This window comes from Ochotona princeps, chromosome 4 (genome assembly GCF_030435755.1).
Source record: "Ochotona princeps isolate mOchPri1 chromosome 4, mOchPri1.hap1, whole genome shotgun sequence".
NCBI classification, from domain to species: domain Eukaryota; kingdom Metazoa; phylum Chordata; class Mammalia; order Lagomorpha; family Ochotonidae; genus Ochotona; species Ochotona princeps.
This window is the reverse complement of record NC_080835.1, coordinates 85,363,101-85,380,132: the sequence shown is the minus strand read 5'-3', so window position 1 is coordinate 85,380,132 and position 17,032 is coordinate 85,363,101. Positions and strand designations below refer to the sequence as shown.

At 38.6% G+C, this 17,032-nt stretch overlaps 1 protein-coding gene across 13 annotated transcripts in view; it reads left to right on the top strand.

Moving 5' to 3' along the window:
• Window positions 1-17,032, top strand: part of YAP1 (Yes1 associated transcriptional regulator) — a 125,367-nt gene that overhangs the window by 99,811 nt on the left and 8,524 nt on the right. For 7 of the 13 annotated variants that reach the window (XM_058663982.1, XM_012926929.3, XM_004585007.2 and 4 more), the window contains 2 exons: window positions 1,170-1,217; window positions 15,635-15,765. In XM_058663982.1, coding sequence (XP_058519965.1) covers window positions 1,170-1,217; window positions 15,635-15,765 — 179 coding nt within the window. The remainder of the gene's footprint in view (window positions 1-1,169; window positions 1,218-15,634; window positions 15,766-17,032) is intronic. The other 6 variants (XM_058663985.1, XM_058663988.1, XM_058663989.1 and 3 more) reach the window with 1 other exon arrangement.

The window sequence follows — 17,032 nt, the reverse complement described above, 5'->3', positions numbered from 1 at the left end:
TATCATAATTATGTCTGAACTCTGATTTGGGAGATTTTAGGAGCTGGTATCTGATAAATTAAGCCACGGAAATCCAGACAGACTACCTTTAAACTATGTTTTGTCGGTGAGTGTAATTCTGTGGTTGGCATCAGAAGTGAGCCCTGACGAGGCAGAGAGATATTTCTTCACTGTTGCAAACAAGTTGGAGAGAGGCAGCATATTGACATGGTTTATTAACCTCTAACTAGCTTTCTAACAAATGGCTGAAAAGGAAGGGCAGTTCTCACTCAGATAAAACTGTATTGTCAGAATGAGGTCATATCATCCATAATGTAGTTACACAGATATTAGAAGAAGCAGTAGTTTAAGTATGTTTTGCAACCACCTGTTTTCATTATTTACTTTTCATTTTGTTGTTACTGAATATTAGTTCAAAACCATACAAGTTTTAATTTCACATTTGAAGATTGTCAAGAAGCCTTAACAAGAAAAAAGTTCTTTGATTGCTAATGTTGAAGTCTTGCTGTTTTTGAGATAAGTTTTAAAGTCTTAGAAATGGAACATTCAGCATTTTTCGGTGTGCTGTAGACCAGCCTGGTTTTTTGGCGTGCAAGGTGCTGCTACTTGTAAAACTCTCCCTTCTAAATCTTACTTTTGCTGTGGTTGGTGGGTCCTGAACAGAATAATTTCAGTTCCTTTAAAGGTAACCTCTTTATTCTTCCTTATTTACCTAATCTGTTGTCTAATGCTGAAGCGACAGACCTATTTTATTCTCATTAATAATCTATATTTTTAGAATTGTTTTATTAATATAAACTGAGTGTCTTTAGCTGGCTCCCTGCGAACTTCTTCCATTGATGGTTCTCTTATCGCTGAAACATAAATTATTTTACCTGCTTCATCTAATATGCAGAAATAGAAACTTACCTGACCAATATTGAATTTACTTTAGTTCTGACACCTTAAGTCTTACTGTCCTATCTACTCAATACTGTTAAAACGATGTCTAAGGTTTCAGTTTTGTTACGTGGTCACTCCATTGGCTTCTGTCTTCCTCAGCCTGTTGCTTGGGTAGCTTTGGGAATTCTGTGCTATGGTGATATGTCTGTATGCGATTGTAAGTCAGCCTACACAGCCAAACCATGTGGCTTAAAGTAATTTTTATCCATCTTATGTTTTACTCTTAGGCAATGCGGAATATCAATCCCAGCACAGCAAATTCTCCAAAATGTCAGGTAGGCTCTTATCTGATATTTTAGCATTGAAAGAAAAAAAAAAGATGTTAGGGAAAAGAAACTTGTATTCCAGGGGCCAGTCCTTCCTGTAGATGAGCCCAGAGTATAATTGTGAGCTCTCTTTTCTGCCAGGATATGCAAGATGAAGTTGCTGTTCCCATAAAGTTTCTACTATCTGATCTCTTCCTTTTTCCTTCCAGAGAGCTTCTAATATATTGATTCCATTGAGGTCTTTTCAGTCCCACATTTGGAATGTAATAAGTCCACATTGTTCAGTTCAAGTAAAAATTAGGTATGCCTAATTTAAAAATGTTAGTGATATAAGCGAAAGCTAACTTGAACAGAAAGTAGGATAAATTTTTTCTGTGGCCAGTCACAGAGCTTAGTTTAGGAAGTCATGTAAAGAATCATGATACTAGGGGAGAAGAAGTCTTTCTCTTAGACGTTTATTCCAAAACAACAGTATCTAAATGAAGCAGGGCCCGTGATCTGTCTGGAGAGTGTTTCAGGTCTCTCTGTTGGCTTTTATCAGTGTTCATCCCTAATGAGCCTCAGGGAACACTGGCAGTGACAGCATCTTCCTAAAATGGAATGACCACCAGTTCTAACTCACTATGACCACTTCTGTCTCTAATACAGGCACTTGTCTGACTCGAGGAAGAGTCTCATTCTTGAAACCAAAGAGATTCTATGTGTTAGGAATCCACAAAAGTCGAAGGAATTAGGGTCGTTACTCCTGTCTTGAATGGATGAAAGTAACCATGAAAACACCTCACGTTCAATGCAGTTCATTCTTTATGAGGCCAAAGAAGTGCATTGTTTTAGCATCAACTGTGAAAGTGGGAGTTGACAAATTCCACTCATTTTAGATACTGTTAGCTTGTTCAGTGGAGAACTGTGCCGATAAGGTCAGATACAGTTCTGTGAGAGAGGAACATCTATTCTCTATCAAATGCCTCCATGTAATCAAAAGAATAAGTAAAGGAATAGTGCATAGTACTTTACGTTCCTAAAAGTTAATGCTGAGGGTATTAATGTCATATTTGACTATGAAAAGCAACAGAATATTGGATTTTTAAAAGGGAAGACATTCTCCTTGATTTTTTTCTCTCATTAGTGTTTCTGAAAGACAGCTTTTATTCATGGCAAATGAAGTGGAAACTAATATAGGAACCGAAATTCACACAAATGAAATTTGGACTCAAGAGTTCTCCATGCCAAAAGCAGATATTGATATTGCCTCTCTTTTTGCCTAGTCATAACTTACCCTTATAAATTAACTGCTTCCAACTGTATTTCATGCTTAATTAGAACAGTTAACAGTTACTGTTATTAAAATTACCACCAGGAAGTCTTAGCTTTAAAAAAAAATTAAAACTTTAGGAAAGTGTAGGCTTGAAAGTCATTAAAAACTCTTTAAGGGGCCTGCCACGGTGGCCTAGTGACTCAAGTCCTCGCCTTGAACGTGCTGGGATCTCAAATGGACGCCGGTTCTAATCCTGGCAGCCCTACTTCCTATCCAGCTCCCTGCCTGTGGCCTGGGAAAGCAGTCAAGGACGGCCCAAAGCCTTGGGACCCTGCACTTGTGTGGGAGACCTGGGAGAAGTTCCTGACTCCTGGCTTTGGATCGGCTCAGCATTGGCCATTGTGGTCACTTGGGGAGTGAATCATCAGATGGAAGATCTTCCTTTCTGTCTCTCTTCCTCCTCTGTGTATATCTGCCTTTCCAATAAAAATGAATCTTAAAAAAGAAAAGGATGAACTAGAATTATAAAAATCTCTTTAAGATACTAAAATTACAAAATTATTTGCTAAAGCAAAGGCAAGAAACTTAAAAAGGGACCTTTTAAAATTGTATATAGTGGAGAGTAAAATATTAAATTGTTAAATATATTTTAATCATCAATTTATTTACCTGGCAAAGATACAGCAATTCAGGAAATGCACGAGTATTGAGTGTTAAGTTTGTTATATCTCAGATATATATAATGTTGTGGTGCTTGTATCAGGAAAGCATGTGTATATGTATTTTTTTAAGAGATTTATTTATTTTTGTTGGAATGGCAGATACAAAGGGAGAAGGAGAGAGAGAAAGATCTTCTCTCTCCTGGTTCACTCCCCAAGTGGCCACAACAGCCGGAGCTAAACAGTCTCAAACCAGAAGCCAGGAGTCTCTTCCAAGTGTCCCACGCGGGTGCAGGGTCCAAAGGCTTTGGTTGGGCTGACCTTGACTGCTTTCCCAGGCCACAAGTAGGGAGCTGGGACAAGTAGAGCAGCTGGGACATCTACCAGGACCCATTCATGTATGTGTTAATCTTACACATTTTCTGTGTGGTCTTAAGATAGATGCTGTAGGAGCTGAAAAGTAATATGCTTTTTCTTATTCGTGATAAGTATCATGACTGACAATCCTATAATAAGGAATAGATTAACAGGAGAAAAGAATAACAGGCTTAGATAGTTTTAGGTGATACATGGAGTTTTCAGAAGTGAAGATTCCCCAAACCCAGGGAATGTTTTATTTTTATGCCTGAATTCAATGAATAATGAACAGCCATGTTGAAGAGTATGAGCTAAAGGTAATATTAGTGACTGGGAAAGCCAACTAAGCCTGATGTTTAGAATCTTCTTGGCTTCTCGGCAACGTTCCTTCCTCCTGAGTTTAAAGCAGAACCCTTTCTGAAAAGAGTGTCTTCTTATCTTTCAAAGGAGGCATGTCAGCATTTCTTTCTGACTAGTTCCTACACAGAAAAGTAGAGCAAGGTTAGAATTATACTTCTGGATTTGATTGCTTGCTTTGCAGTGAGCGTAGGAGTTCATAAGATCTGTCTTGAGGAAGAGAGATTATGTTTCTGTGACATGCTTTGGGGAAGAAAGAATTCTAGATTTTATGGGGGAAAAAGGAAAATGGGAAAGGGAGAAAGACAGGAGGGGGTGACAGGCTGTATAGAGAGCTTAAGATTGTAATTTTAATTATGTATGATTTTTATGTTTCAGAAGCAGTTTGAACTGAGGCAAAACTTATTAAACTGAATATTTTTCTTTGTGGTATTCAGCATTGCCCATGATCCTTTGGTTCAAAGTGCTCAACATACCATAGTTGCCTGTATTGTGGGATATCATTGCCCGAGTCTCAACCATATTTTCAGAAAGATTTTGCAAAGAGGTATATCTTAAAGAGAAGATGCTTTTAAGTAAAATTTATCATTATAATTTAGAAAGCAAGAAAGGGCATTGCTTTCTCAGAGAAAAATGTATAAAGATGTAACTTAATTTGTGCCAGACGTTTTTTTAAATTTATTTGCTCTGGTTTTCTAGTAAAAAGTAGAGCAGCTGAGTGAGTGCAAGCCATGCTGAAATCAGTACAATTCGTTTATTACTATGTACTTCATATGATTTTGAAAGCAAGAAGATGTCAAACGTAAATGTTTATGAATTACTGATTCAAAGGTTGGTTTTCCATACTCTTCATAGGATCAACAAATCATGTGTATGTCTTAGGATTCTGTGGTCATATAAACTAATGTTGGCAAGGACGAGGTTATTGAAAGAATCTTGAGATGCAGCTCACATGATGTTGAAACAAAATTTTGAAAAGTAAACACAACCTTAGAAATATTCATATATCTTGTTAGATATGACAATGCGCCCCTACATTTATTATCATTACAGAATCAGGGGGACTTTTCCCCACATAAGGCTTAAAGTTTTTTTAAGTTTTAGTTTTGATGTTTTAAAAGCAATTTGTGCCTCAGACAAAACTTTCTTCTACATTTTGCTTTGTGATACTCAACATACAACACTCACTTTCCTAGTTGTGTGATCTTTCTGACAACTCAGTGCTCGTTTGTAAATGGGAGTGACATTTGGAGAGCGATTTAACGAGGTATTCCAGCTTCTGTTTCAGCATCTCTAGAGAGAAACACATTCAGGAAAGATAATTCTGAAGTGTGATTTTTTTTTAACCTCTTATGCTAAAGGATATTGTTCTTACTATCGGGGGTCTCTAATATCTGTGAGATAAAGTTAGACTCTGCAGCCTGTCGTGGGTTGTGTTCGTGGTACCCTTTTCTCTCACTGAGTTCTGCTTCATCTAGTTTCTCTTCATTAGCTGAGTACCTGTGATGCCACTTCTGAGCTTTTCTCCATAGTGAAAATCTTGCTTTCTCTTGTTATCTATCAGTTAAGAATCTCCATTTCCTTAATAAGGCCTAGGTAGAAACTAATCCTTAGGTGGCCTTATGAAACTCAAAAAACTATGCAGAAAGTGTGGTGCTGGCATTGCAGCACTTGGGATACCTACCTCACTTCCCATCAGCTTCCTGCTAATGCTCATCCTGGGAGGCAACAGGTGATGTGCGGGTGATGTGCAGGTACTTGGGTGCCTGCTCCCAGCACTGGAGATGCAATTGATTTCTTAGTTCCAGATTTGGCTTGACTCAGTCTCCACTTCTGTGGACACAGTGGGTGAAAATTTATCTCTATTTCTCTGTCTCTCTCACTCTTGGTTTCATTGTGTCCTTCCCCTTGAAAAAAAGGAAAAATATTAAAAACGATTCAGAAAATGAAAAAAAAACTTATACGAAGTAATCTTGGAATAGCAAATTCCAAGTTAGGTGGCCAGAAAATTTATACAGATTGATTTTTGTGTTTTAGCAAGTGATTGCTTTGGTCTTCGTGGAAATTATAGTAGAGATATTTTGGAATTTGTGTAATTGGTATTCCTTATGTCTAATGTAATTGTTTGTGCTGGTCAGTCACTGTAGAAAGAGGGAGAAACCCAGAGACTATTGAAAACACTGTCTACAATTTTAATCAAATAAAGCCAAATACTTTGCATTGTTGCCAGCTGTGAGAAAACAGTTGCCAACAACTGTCTACCCTCAATTTAGTATTAGAGAATTTGGCTTATCCTCTAAACTTTCAAGGTAGCAGGTGTTAGAAAAAAAGTTGATTGAGAATGTATTAGGACTGTTTTGAAGCCCTAATATTGATTAAATCAGGATAATTTAGATGTTTTGCAGTGAATAGATTTGTTTTAAATGTGTACATCGATTATAACCAATGTATGAGGATATAACCTTATACATTGCATGCTTTATCGAATTCACTTTATTAAGTAAAATCACCTCTGTTATTTGAGCAGTACCTTTATAGCTTTTATTACTTGAGACCATATTTAAATATCACAAATTATAAAAGACGTAATTACAAAAAAAAAAAAACCTCTTAGAAAGAATATTGAGTCTCAGGATAACACCAAATGGCAACTCCGTTTTGGATGTTATTTTTCACTCCTTGGGATTATCACAGTTCTCAAAACCAGATTCTTGTGTATATTTATTTAATCAGAAAAAAATGTTCTGAAGTTTAAGATCCTTTGATGAAGTGTACTAGCATTAAAAAAATAAAAACATTCTGAGAATTGGCTTTAGAAGTAATTCATCTTTGAGTAAAAGCTGTGTTTTAGAAAGGACGGCAATCTGGCTTTGTGGCACAGTGGATTAAGCTTATGGTGTTAATGTTCCGTATGAACACCATTTCATTTTCTTGCTATGGAACTGGGGAGAGCGGCTGGTGTGTGATAGGCTCCTGTACTTGGGGGCTCCCCATTGCTACCTACCTAGGAAACTTAAAGTGAGTTTCCAACTACTGGCTTTGATGCAGTCTAGTGCCCGCCATTATAGCCATTTTTGGGAGTGAAGTAATGGATAGAAGAGCTCTCTGTAACTCTGCCTTTCAAATCTTTAAACAAGAAAAGGGGCAGTGCGGGGTGGGGAAGAGGATTATGGCAGGCACCCATTTTTAAAGAACTTAGAAATGGCGTTTTTCTTTAGTGTTATCCTTCATTTCTGAGTTTATATTTCCAGTTCACTTGAGCTAACCTTTAAACAAACTGATTACCACCATTCTCTTCTCCTCCTCCCCCCGATGGAACTTTGGCTTGTTTTGCATGTATTATCTAGAAATGGATACGCTTACATAATTCAAAATTGGCTACAAAATAAAATTTGCTTTTTAGAAAGTTATTACAGTTGACTCCATAACCTCCTTCCTAGATCATTAGTATTTTCATATGCAATAAAAACAACTTGTTTCAAGGAGTTCAGTAAGAAAGATAAAAAAAAATAGTTATTGTTTGTATATAAAGGCATTGTCAAAATCAGGAGGGAGATTGTGAGTTTATGTTGGAAACAGCTAATTTTTCCTTCTTAATTTTGGAGTTTAGTCAGATCTAAAAACAAGAACCTCTGCTTCCCTCCGATGCAAACAGATGTATACCACGCATTATGCAACTCTGTTTTGGATCTTGCTCTACAAAATTTAGAATTATCGTGTAGTTTTTTCCCCCTTACAAAGATTTGTTTACTTGAAAGGCAGTGAGGAAGATTGATCTTCCATCTGCCAGTTGACTCCCTATTAGCAGCGAGTCCAAGCACTCGGACCACCTTCTGATGTTTTCCCAGGAGTGTTAGTATGTAGCTGGGTTGGAAGTGGAGCAGCCAAGGATTTGAATTGCTCATTTGAGATGCCAGGTTGCAGGAGGATGCTTGTCGTACTGTGCCATAATGCTGGCCCCCACATAGTTCTGTTAATTTCCCTCTGATCTCTGTCTAAGTCAGAAATGTTGTCCTGAAGTTGAACTATACAAGCATTTAAAACTCAAAAAGCATTTTAAGTGTTAGTTGTTTTAAGAAATGTAAGAAGGGCTCAGCATGGTATCCTAGTGGCTACATCCTTGCCTTGCACGCACCAGGATCCTATATGGGTGCCAGTTCATATCCATTTCCTATCCAACTCCCTGCTTGTGGCCTGCGAAAGCAGTAGAGGATGGCCCAAAGCCATCTGTGTTGGGATCGGCTCAGCTCTGGGCATTGCAGCCACTTGGGGAGTGAACCAGCGGACGGAAGAGCTTTCTCTGTATATCTCCTCCTCTTTGTATTTCTTTATAAATCTTTATTATTATATAAGAAGGCAGATTAGAAGTAGAATGGAAATTTGTCCTACTCCATGATTTACCTAGTCAGCTTTTGAAGGAAATGAACATGAGATTAGAGGTAATTGAAAGAAGAGTTCCTCCCATGGCTATCCAGCTCCTGCTGAAGAGCAGTTAAGTCATGGCCTTTCCATTTTGAATAAGCTTTGTAATTCCCTGTATTCTTAACCAAAGCTTGTAATCATGAAAGCAAATGATACACTTGAAGCTTAAAACATTTTTTTAAAGATTTATTTATTTTTATTGGAAAGGCAGATATACAGAGAGGAGGAGGAGAGACAGAGAGGAAGATCTTCCATCTAATGATTCACTCCCCAAGTGACCACAATGGCCGGTGCAGAGCCGATCTGAAGCCAGGAGCCACAGGAGCCAGGAACCTCTTCCAGGTCTCCCAGGTGGGTGTTGGGTGCCAAGGCTTTGGGCCGTCCTTGACTGCTTTCCCAGGCCACAAGCAGGGAGCTGGATGGGAAGTGGAGCTGCTGGGACCAGAACCAGCGCCCATATGGGATCCCGGCGTGTTCAAGGCGAGGACTTTAGCTGCTAGACCACGCCGCTGGGTCCAAGGTTTATTTTTCTTTAAATGTTTATAACTAATTCCAAATTAGGTTATATATCCGTATTAAAGTACTCTTTTTTTTTTTTTGAGGTCACTAGCAGAGGTTATATATAAGCTTGAAACTAATTTTGATATATCATATTTAAAATTTTTAAGATTCAGCCCCAGCGTGGCCTAGTGACTAAAGTCCTTGCCTTGAACACACCGGGATCCCATATGGGCGCTGGTTCTGGTCCCAGCAGCTCCACTTCCCATCCAGCTCCCTGCTTGTGGCCTGGGAAAGCAATCAGGGACGGCCCAAGCCTTTGGGACCCTGCACCCGTGTGGGAAACCCGGAGGGGGTTCCTGGTTCCCGGCTTCGGATTGGCACAGCACCAGCTGTTGTGGCTCACTTGGGGAGTGAATCATCGGATGGAAGATCTTCCCCTCTGTCTCTCTTCCTCTCTGTATGTCTGACTTTGTAATAAAAAATAAATAAATCTTTTAAAAAAAACAAAGGAAAAATAAACCTCTCTCTACCCATACAGAAATGCCTGTATTACAGCTATAGAAAGTGCTCCTGTCAAAACACATTTTGGGGCTCGGCAGCGTGGCCTAGTGGCTGAGGTCCTCGTCCTCCTCGCCTTGATCCCATATGGCCGCTGGTTCTAATCCCAGCAGCTCCGCTTCCTCTCTGTCTCTCCTCCTCTCAGTGTATCTGACTTTGTAATAAAATAAAATAAATCTTTAAAAAAAAAACACATTTTGGATGAATATGAACATTATTTTGTAATTGTGTAAATCTGGCATACTTATTTTAAAAACAAGCCTTGGAACATAATAGGAGTGTTTACAAAATTGATTTCAGTTGAAACATTTCATGTTGAAAATTAACATCTATCTCTAAGGAGTTTTTGGATTGTTTTCTGCTGATCACAATGCCTAAAATTAGAGTACTGATCTAAAAATACAAGTTTTCTTTTCCCAAAGGTAGTTAGAATAAATAGTTTGACAGACGGTCAAAAATGGGGAAATAAGCAAGTTATAGGAAATTCAGCCAAAACTTAATCATGCCTCTGTTCTGTATTTCAGAGGTCAAATAGTTCTTTTAGAGTGTTTGACTTTTTCTAAGTAAAGCAAGTATTTTTAGCACATTTTTTTCTGTAATAATGCAAAAATGTGGTGGCTTTTCCCGTTGAGCTTGTAAATCTTAGCTAATCTGGGACACATTTGGAATCAGCTATCTCTATTAAAAGGAAAGCCAATGGTTCCAGCTTAGACTGTGGAAAACTTCCCAGCTTGTTTCACAGAGGCAAACATGAGTATTCTGGCTTTATATAGTGAACTTTTAGGGGCCGGTATCCCTCTACAAACAATTGGCTGTTCTCATACTTCCTTCCTCTCATTTAATTAGCATACAATTAAGCGTAGAATGGAAAAGAATCTTCAAGCTCATTCTGTCTAGTAGTTAAAGTATCTTGACCCCATGTGGCCTTGATGTTTTGGTCTACATCATTTAAAAAAATTAAGAGAAACATAGTGGACATAGTAGTCCAGATAAACTTAATATGTTTCTGGAGTTTTTAATGATTAAAGTATCCTGAAGAGATGAAAATGAAATGTATGTATCTACACAAAGTCAAAACTCAGAAACAACTTAAATATCTACACAGATGGGGAAGTAATGGTACACCCCTAGAGTGGAATATTAGCAACAAAATAAATGAACTGTAGTTACAGTATTGATGTGTCTCAAAATAACAGGCTCAGTGAAAAAGCACATGCTCTGTGATTCCATTTAGAAAAAATTCTGTAAGAAGCAAATTAATCTGTAATGATTATAATAATCTGAAGACAGATGATTCGTTTCAGGGTGAGAAGTAACAGGAGGAGGTCGTGAAAATGATCATGCTGATTATGATGGAGTTTCACAGACATCGGCATTTGAAAATTTACCAAAATTGTACACTTTGTGTATGTTATATGTCAATTATAATAATTGATAGTATGATACAGTTGCCTAAGTAGGTAGTCCATCTTTTTCCAATTGCTATAATAGTACTTTGAAAACCCAACTGAATATTCATGCATTGGTGTCTGTCATCTGTTACTTGTCTCACTGGTCTTACCATATTGTTCCTGACTTTTATTCCAGATTATTCTGTATTTGATTATTAATTCTTGTTTTTTTAAATATTTAATTATTGGAAAGAGTTGCACAAAGAGAAGAATAGAGAGAGATATTCCGTCTGGTAGTTTACTCCCCAAGTGGCCAAAATAACCAGGGCAGGACCAAGCTGGAGGCAGGAGCCTCTCCCAGATCTTGCACATGGGTGCAGGGGCCCCAGCATTACTAGGGAGCTGGATTGGAGATAGAGCACTCATATGGGATGAAGGCATTGCAGGTGGTGGCTTTACCCGCCGTGCCACAGTGCCAGCCCTGATTAATAATTCATGCATCCTGCTTCCACCCAGTAAAGTAATCTATTTCCATTTGATCCTTTCTTGTTAAGTTTAGGAAAATTCATAGGTTACTTACACTTAGTCATAGCTCTAAAGTAGATTTACTGACAAGATCTGTTTGGTAGTCCTTTCAGGTGTTTGAACATTGTGTCAGGCAATTTGAAATCACCCCGCCTTCTTGTTCTTTTTTTTTTTTTTTTTTTTTTTTTTTTCAAGATTTATTTATTTGAAAAATAGATTATAGAGGAGTTGCTGGGCCTGCTGAAGTGAGGAACTTCATACAAGTCTCCCACAAGGGTGCAGGGGACTAAGAACTTGTACCATCTTATACTGCTTTCCCAAGTGCATTAAGGGGGAGCTGGATTGGAAGTGGAGTGGCTGGGGCTGGAACTAGCACCTCTATGGGATGCCAGCAGTGTAGGTGACAACTCAACTAGTTATGCCACAACACCAGCCCAGGTTTGCCTTTTTACTAACGTCTCTGAAGTTACCTGTTTATAAACCTAGATTGTTCCACATTGTCTGCTGACAGTAGATATTCAGTTCTTAAAGCAAAAAATGAAAATTTATCACCTTTCAGAAAGCATTTTGGCAAGATTTAAGATAGCAAAAACATTGAGAGTCTAGTCTGCAGCAAATATTTAACCACTCATTTATTTCAGTAAAGACTTATGGGTTAGTGTCACATACTTTGTGCTGAAAAGAGTTTAAATTTAGGTAAATACAAATACAAACATATCTTCCCTGATAAAAATGAAATGAGAGATGGGCAGCTAACTTAGTGAATAGGACACCTGTTGGGATTGGAGATGATGGAGAGAAAAGTAATACAAAAAATCCCCAGAGGCACTGAGAATGTGATGATGTCTTTAGCAGGAGGAGGAAGGAAAGCAAACTCACTTTTCTGAGACCTAAAGAAAAGTTATGAAGATATGAAGATGAGTGTCAGTGAAGATGCTTTTAAGTGGAATAGCAAAAAGTGGCACAAGGAAACAGAGAATGAGATTGTGCCAGTGTTCTTATTTAAATGGAAAGCTAAAAAATTGACTGAAAGGGCTTAAGAGGCATTTGTGCCATCTTTGGAGTACTGGCCAAATGCACACATGAAGTCAATGAGTGGGAGAACCAGTTCAGGACTAAATACTATTAATTTGTAAACAGCATGTATTTTTTCCCCTTAATATTTCTCATTAGTTTCACTATAAAAAAAAATAAAGTTCAGCACATTTTAGCGTTAATTTCAAGTTAGGATTTGCTAGGTTGGGATAAAAGTATATATGCATGAAGTATACATTAAGAATCTGAGGGCCCGGCGGTGTGGCCTAGCGGCTAAAGTCCTCTCCTTGAACGCGCTGGGATCCCATATGGGCGCCAGTTCTAATCCTGGCAGCTCCACTTCCCGTCCAGCTCCCTGCTTGTGGCCTGGGAAAGCAGTTGAGGACGGCCCAATGCATTGGGACACTGCATCCGCGTGGGAGAGCTGGAAGAAGTTCCTGGTTCCTGGCTTCGGATTGGCGAGCATCGGCCCGTTGCGGCTCACTTGGGAAGTGAATCATTGGACGGAAGATCTTCCTCTCTGTCTCTCCTCCTCTCTCTGTATATCTGACTTTGTAATAAAAAAAAATAAATCTTAAAAAAAAAAAAAAAGAATCTGAAAGGTGCTTGTGTCTACTTCAAGTCATTGCTCATGAGTTCAAAGTTAGAAGGAGGAAGCAAAAAAAAAAAAAAAAAAAAAAAAAACGAGCCCATAAGGGAACCGGCAGACTGGAATACACAGGACTTGTTGGCCAAAACTGGATGAGTAGCTAACTGGAAGTGAGGTAATGCAGAAATGGGTTTAAAGGAAAAGGCATCAGAAACTAGAATAGTATTCCCAAGAGAGAGACAGACCTCTTAGCTGGTTCCAGGTTCCGACCGAGTTGGTGATTGCAGTGTGACAGTGTGGTGGCCACTATCACAAGTCAAAGGAGAATCAGGAATTTGAACATGGGGTGGATATTGGCAGTTTATTTAAGGATGGGCATTTGGCACAAAATTAAGATGCCATTTGGGACACTTGCATAACTTGTTGGAGAGCCTTAGCTTGAGTGCTGGTTCTACTTCGCATTCCATGTGGGAGATCTGGATTGAGTTCTTAGCTCCTGGCTTCTTGCCTGGTGCACCACTCGGCTGTTGCAGGCATTTGGAAAGTAAGACACAGATCACTTTGTGTCTGTCTCTTGCTGCCTTTCAAATAAGTAAAAATAAATAGAAGTTTAAAGAGTAAAGTCTTTGCAGTGCAAAGGGTTGAACTGCTGCTTGAGAAGCCTGTGTCCTATATCATAGTGTATGGAATTGCGTCCTTTCGTTTCCCATCCACCTTCCTGATAATAAGCAGCAGGCAGTGACTTAGGTCCTGGGTCCCTGCCATCCATGTGGGAAACTGGATGAAATTCCTGGCTCCTGGCTGTAGTCCTGCCCAACCCATGCCATTTTAGGCATTTGGGGAGTGAACCTGCAGGCCAGAGAGCCCTTATCTTTTCTTTGTCCCACCTTTCAAATATAATTAGCTTAAAACATTTTTGCTTTTCTAGAAAACTATTCTACTTAATAAGTATAATGTAATATATTAAATATATAAAATAAGTATAAAAGAAACTATTATACTTAATACTGAAGCATGTTCACCAGGTTTTGGGAATGCCGATATTGGTAAGAGTCTGAGCCAAGCTCTAAATTTCTGTTCTGTAATATGAAATAGCTTAAGGGAAGGTGGCACGTACTGCTTTGACACTCTTAGATTATCATGCTTCTTAAGGTTTATAAAAGGAAAATGTATGAGTTTACCGAAAAAGAATTACTGCTAAGGTCATCATAGTTTGTGGGTTGATCATTTGGCCAGTGGTTAGAACACCACCATGTCAGGGTACCTGTGTTTGACTCCTACTTTGTTGCAGGGCAGACCTTAGGAGGCGGTTATGCTTCTTCATTAGTTTATAAATAATAAAATATGGAAACGTGTCTTAAGTTACCATGAGACTGAAATAGTAATGAGCATAAATAACAATTTAATGTACTTAATAACTACTACAACACGATATGAAAAATACATTATCTCATTAATGAAAAGTCAGAAATAATTGAAGACTGGATTTGTAATTGAGGATAGTGCAAAATTAGAAGTTGGCAAATATTAAAAGAGTTATATTTTTGCCATCCAAGTCTACATGCCCTCTGAATTCTCTCAAGACCTTCTTGTTCAGAAACCCAGTATAAACAACAGCATTTCCAGAAGACATGTCTTTTTTCCATGAGGGAAGGATAGTCTAGAAGGGACAGTATGGACCTGGGAGTGTGTTCTCATACCTCTTGGACTCCACAGTGTTTATGAGGGTCAGAGGGCTGGATACAGTACAGCTGTGTCTCAAGAGAAGACTGAATTCCAGAAAGCTGCCGTGGGGGTGAGGCACTGGGCTTGAAAAATCTGTTTTTAAGCAATCCAAATTAGTGGAGTGACAGAATTCTCTGCCCTTGGTGATGTATATGAGAGCTTGAAAGACACAGGGAAAATTCCCAGGAGAGAAGGAAGCAGTGAACAGATGAAAAGGACAGAAAGAGGACAGCAGCAGTGAAGGTGTTGGGAATCGGTCAGAGTGAGAGGAGCTTACCTGGAGGTCCTGGACAAGTATAGGAGCTGAGGCCTCGTATACTTGGAAACCTGTTGAGAGAGATCCCGTAGAACCATCGGCGTAGTAGTGCATTACCTCCACTCATGCTCTAGGGAGAATCCTGCCTAGAAATTGTGGGATGTCCCTGAAAAAAATTTTACCCTATTTTAAATACTGTGGTTATGGTGGAGAAGCCTGGGATTCATGTTTTTACATTTGATGCCATTTTTTTTTCTTTCTCTTCTAGAAGATAAAATATATTGTATCTAGTTGATGTAAAAAAAAAAACAAGTCAAAATGAGGATATCAAAGGACAAAACGGTGGTGGGCTGTAGGGGAATTGGTACTTTATATTACATCATCAAATGTTCTTATTCGTAATGCTGATGCAAAAATTATGTAAGAATTGCTGAGTAAAAATTAACTTTCAGCAATTACTTTTGAAAGACCACAGTGCTCCAAAGGAGGATTTGTTAGGATCTGCCAAAGTAAGGAAAATAGCAGAATGAAAATAAGCAGTGCCGTATGTATGTTTTTGGATTAATGTAACTCAACAAACTTTGAATTCAAGCAACCTAATTTTTAATCACTTCCAGTGGATAAAAGAACTTGGTCATTCCGATTGGGAAGCGAATCATTTAAAACAGGTACTAATGCTTCAGTTTTTTTGTACACAGGAACCTACTAAGCGTTAATTCTTTAAACTTAACAGATTTGTTAAAGGATAGATTGATAGTGTTTATGTTATTTTTCTTGTGTGTGTTTGTTTTTAAAGGAATTGGCTCTCCGTAGCCAGTTACCAACACTGGAACAAGATGGTGGCACTCAGAATCCAGTATCTTCTCCTGGGATGTCGCAGGAATTGAGAACAATGACAACTAATAGCTCAGATCCCTTTCTTAACAGGTTAGTAAAGAGATGTTACTGTCCAGTAACATGCTGGTTAATATTTTTGTAATAGGCTGTTTTGAATATGTGTGGAAACCAGAAATTATAGCTGTGAATAAATATGTCCAATAAAATTTGAGGATTAAAAACCGTCTCCTGTTGGAGGAAGTGAACTGTTGAGACTTGTGAAGAGGGCACATATTCAGAAGTCACTGTTTGCCTCTGCCTGTACCATAGATCAACAGTTAACTTAAAATTACGGAATCATGAAGGAACATGTGCATGCTTTTCTGTGAAATCAAAACAACTGTATCTTAAATCTGCTTTTGCATTGTAAATATCATTACAAGGAATTTTTTGCATAAATGTTCTATCTACGAAGTTTCACAGAGCAGCACTGTAAGGCTTCCCGTTTTTGTGAGCTATACATAATTTAAAGTTTAGAATAAGTAAGTGTATCTCTTTCAAAAAGTGCAGTAAGATTAATGGCAGTGTTTGAAAACGATATAACTCACCTTACTTCTTAGTGAGTTACCACGAGTCTTGGCTTCCAGGAAGATTGTAATGGTGTATTTCAGCTGCTGTTGGAAACCACAAGCTGCAGCAAGTCATAATCTTTGCCTAGACGGCCATTCTAAATCAAAATGTGGAGCAAGCATATTGGCCAGTAAAACTGCCACTTGCCACGCTTGCATCCTGTGTCAGAGTGCCTATTTGAGTTGCGTCTACTGTATTTCATATCACCTTTCTGCTGGTGAGCTTGGGGAAGCAATAGATGATGGCTCAAACACTTGAGTCTCTCATCCGCATAGGAGCCCTGGAAGGAGTTCCTGGCTCCTGGCCCAACCCTGGCTTGTGGCCTTTTCTGCAGTGACCCAGTAAATGGGATATCTCTGTCTCTCCCTCCCTACCTTCCTCCCTCCTCCTTTTCAGATTTGTAAACTGTTGCTAAAATAAGATGTGGCTGACATTCAGATCTGTAGTTTTGATTTTAACAAATATGGGGATGCATGTATTTCATTTTTTATCTTTAATAACTTTTTAAATTTAAATAACTTATTTTTGATTATGTTTACATAATTGATCAGTGTGGGAAGGACTGAGGAGCAGAGGATAGTGATTGAGACTGAGACCATCATTTATGTATTTTCTTCTTCCTGTATATGGGGGAGAAGGGGATACAAGAGGAAAGACCGTGCCCAGCCTCCTAACTGTGACATTCCCCTGGGGATGGGAAACTGCCACTTGATGTCATCCCAGGGTCTCCATTGTGCAGCATTTTCTG